The sequence below is a fragment of the Engraulis encrasicolus genome, chromosome 7, assembly GCF_034702125.1.
Source record: "Engraulis encrasicolus isolate BLACKSEA-1 chromosome 7, IST_EnEncr_1.0, whole genome shotgun sequence".
NCBI lineage: Eukaryota > Metazoa > Chordata > Actinopteri > Clupeiformes > Engraulidae > Engraulis > Engraulis encrasicolus.
The window spans coordinates 52,765,708-52,769,812 of record NC_085863.1 but is presented as its reverse complement, the minus strand read 5'-3'; the positions used below and the strand labels follow the sequence as shown (position 1 = coordinate 52,769,812).

The 4,105-nt window shown below is 47.1% G+C and overlaps 1 protein-coding gene across 1 annotated transcript in view; it reads right to left on the bottom strand.

Annotated features, from left to right (window-relative positions):
- fstl4 (follistatin-like 4) overlaps nt 1-1,694 on the bottom strand; it is a 118,328-nt gene extending 116,634 nt beyond the window's left edge. The window contains exons 1-2 of the mRNA XM_063202270.1: nt 1,490-1,694; nt 319-561 (exon numbers count right to left, since the gene is read on the bottom strand). Coding sequence (XP_063058340.1) covers nt 319-561; nt 1,490-1,694 — 448 coding nt within the window. The remainder of the gene's footprint in view (nt 1-318; nt 562-1,489) is intronic.
- Nucleotides 1,695-4,105: the final 2,411 nt, after the last annotated feature.

Genomic DNA, 4,105 nt, shown 5'->3' with positions numbered 1-4,105 from the left:
TTTAAAGTACAGACAGCCAGCCCAGTGTGCCTGGCCTGCCCCGGCTAGCATTCAGCTGAAGCCATTAACATAAGCAAACAACTCCTTAAGAGATAATTGTAATTAGCAAGCAAATGGACAACTAAGTCATCCCCAAGTAATGAACTAAATCCAAGAATTGCTGCATAGCCAACCTCCCACACTCATCTACTAACTGTCGACGATTTATATTAGGTGAATAAATGTAGCAGGACCTTATTTGATTTATTTGCTTATTTTTTTAGGCTCCATCTCACAGCGGTCAGATGCAACTCAAAGTCATGCAGTAGGGTGTCTTACCTTTGAAGAAGCAGTCCTTGCTGTGCACCACGTAAATTCGTTTCTTCTGCAGGCAGGAGGCGCGGTAGACCTCGCAGTGGTTCTCGTAGAATCGGCCGTCGGAGCCGCACACGGGCACAAACGTGGCGTGGCATTTCTCCTGGCACACGCACTCGGCCCGACCCGTCGACAGCGACAGCACGCACTGGCGTCCCCGGCCACAGAACTTCCTCCGGCAGGGTCCCTCATCGGCTTCAAGGGTCACTGGAAGACAGAATCACATGTGTGTGTGTATTAGTATAGTTGATTACTCAGGTGTGTCTGTGTGGCTTAATGCCACACATGACAAATATGCACTGCAGGCTCTTCTGGTCACTGGGGAGAAACACAGATATGAACTTTGTCTAGGTTTCCATGATGAATTTGCGATCACTGCATGTTTAGGATTTTTTTGTATGGAGGCACACGAAAGAAGAATCCTCTGTGAAAATTATAGTTTTGTATATTATTAGCAAGGTCTTACAAATTACTTTAATTGTAGCGCTTGACAAACAAACTGTTCTTTGTGTACACTGCTCACTTCAATACCTGAGCAAATGTGGGGTTGTCTTTGATTTTTTCACTATTTTTATGGAAACAATTCATTTCAGTACTGCCATCTCCTTGAAGTACACACAAGATATTATTCTAACATGAAGGAAAAAAATATTTCTTTTGTCTTACTGGATTGCACATTATAGTATCTCAGCATGTCGACATACTAGGACATTTTTTTTTCACACACCAAAAAAAGGGGGATTATGTCAAACATGACAATATCTAATCTGACAACATCTGATCTGACAACATTGTGTCCCATGCAGGTCAGATCAAAAGAGGCCCCCACTCCTCCTCCTCCTCCTCCTCTTCCATCTCCTCTTCCTCCTCCTCCTCCATCACCACCACCTCAGCAGCCACTGTCACCACCGCCACCGCCACCACCACCACTATGATCTTGTGTTCCTGACACCCCCACCTGCCTGACCACTACTCCTCCCCTTTACTCCTCCTCCTCCTCAGTGCCTCCCCCCCCCGCTACACACACACAACCCAGCTCACCAACCCTCCCGCTGATTTAATCTATTTGCACTTAAAGCAGCACAAAAGCTGCTGAGGCTTGCAGCCACTCCACCTTGGATTGATCTTGCCAGACCCCGGGAGCCCGGAGGCGACCACGCCTGCTGGGATCTGAGTGTGGATTTATGGGGCCCGCCGCCGCGGTGGAGCCGAGCGGAGCAGAGCGGAGATGTGCCGAGCGGGAAGTGTGCACTGGGCCGTGTGCCGCAAGGATGCCACACCGCACCCGTCCTGATGTCCAGGGAGCAATCAGCACACCCAGCCCAGCCCAGCCTGCTCATCTCCTGCCCTGCCTCCCTGCCTGCCTCCTCTGCTGCCTGCCTGCCTGCTTTGCTGCCCTGGTGGCCTCTCTCTCTCTTTATGTGTCTCTTCCTCTCTTTCTATCTGTCTTTCTCTCTCCATTTCTTTCTTTCTTTCTCTTTCTTTCTTTCGGTATTTCTCTCTATCTCTTTCTCTCTCCCCCTATCTCTCTCTCTCTCTCTCTCTCTCTCTCTCTCTCTCTCTCTCTCTCTCTCTCTCTCTCTCTCCTTTGCACTTTATGTGTATATAAACAATCTCTCGCGCTATCTGTCTGTCTCACTACCTTACACATACACAACATGCATGCAAGCAATCTTCTCTCTCTCTCTCTCTCTCTCTCTCTCTCTCTCTCTCTCCCTGCAGACCCTCAGGTAAATGACAAAAACCCCAGCTGTCACCCGGCAGACGCAACTGCTATCCCACAAAGTATTAAGAGCCCATCCAGCTGTTGCACCGAAATCGATTGTTTCACACTTCTGCTCCCAGACTGTCAAATCACAAGACAAGGTGGATTAAGTTGCCGTGCAGGTGCGCACTGCAAACAAGGCAGATGACCCAACAACACAGCCTCAGCTCAGAATCCTTCAACATGAAGGGAAACAGATTTGGTACACACACTCACACGCACGCACATACAGGCACACATGCATGCAGCTGCATACGCTCATGCGGGGACACGCAAACGCACACGCACACGCACACACACACACACACATGCACGCGTGCACACACACACACACACAAACACACACACACATAAACACACAAATGCACGCACGCACACACACACACACACACACACACACACACACACACACACACACACACATTCACACACACACACGCACGTGCGCACACACACACACACACACACACAGTCACATACACAAGTGTACGCACGAACGCACGCACACACACACACACACACACACACACACACACACACACACACACACACCACAGTGTGTTTATGCCCAGAGACAAGGGACAATGGTTGTTTATCCACTGTACTAATTGTTCTCTTCAAAATCATTTGCCAGAATGCAAATACTACATCTCCCCCGCGACCTTGTTGTCAATGTCAAGGTCAGACACGATTACTGAATCGTTTTGTATTCTCCAAACACTGCAGATTAAATGCTTAGCTGGGTCTGGCAAGATTTTTTTTTTCTTCTTCCGTTTCAATCTTCCGCCTAGTTCTGATCTCTTTTTTTCTCTTTCTTTCATTCTTTCCCTGAACCCGCACTCCTTCATTTTTCCCTTGCCCATATTCAGGCACAGAGGAGAGGACCAACAAAAAGGCTGCTGCTCACAAAATCGTCTCAAATCTGCATGAATTGGTAATTGCCCAGAAGACACCCTGACAGCAGCAGCAACAAAAGCTTTTTTTCCCACCCTCTTTTGCCCTTCCCTCTCTCCCTCCCTGCCTCCCACCAACCGAGTGGACCGACCATGTTCACACCAGCAGCAGCTCCATTTGTTTATTGCCTCCCAGAAAGTCAAGACATCATTCAATAATCCTTTGTCTAAGCAGCTGTGCGATGCCGATACACATTCACCACCACCACCAACACCACCAGTAAAGCCTTTTGACCAGCAGTCTCACGATATTTCCGAGCTCAGGAGGAAACATTGTTTCCCTTCCTCTCCCGGCTACTCTTGGCCTTTTGTTGGATTGTCTGTGGTAATCCTTCTGTACAAGACTTTTGCTGGTTGTTTCACAGTCGTTTAAGGAATTGGCCAGAGCATAATAAAAAAGTGTTTGGAATTGCTCTAATGCGTGGTCTCTGGAGTGTACATAAGGCATTCAAAGCGGTGGGCACATTCATTCTGCATTAGTGCATTCGACAATTAGGTTACGTTAGCTAATTGAATCTTTTTCTGCTTAGTCGCAACACATACTTACACAAGTAAGTGTCTTTTCTTTTTCTTTTTTTCAAATAAACCTCTCTCTTGTAAGACTTTCTCCTTCATAAAATATTAACGCATCCAAGAGCCCATCCAAACGGTACTTTTAAAAAGAGAGAGAGAGAGAGAGAGAGAAAGATGAAGTGCCTCTGTCTTCACCTATCATTTTTTGCCATTAACTTCTTGTCACATACTCTTAACTTGATTTCTCCTGTCAGTGCATTGGCTTCCAGTATTCAATACCGTCGGGGTAAGTCTTTTTTCTCCTATCCTAATGCTTCTCATATCAGTCAGGCCCTCCATCATGATGTTCAAGGGCATGTTTGGCACTTACCGCTAAACACTTTTTTTGTGCAGCCAGAGCAATACTTAGGAGACCTGACTGGATCTGTTTAAAATTTAAAAGCAAATCCATATAAGCCTCCCTTTCCGAATCCGAGTTTACATCATCACCACAGGAGAGGGGGGAAGAGAATTATGATGC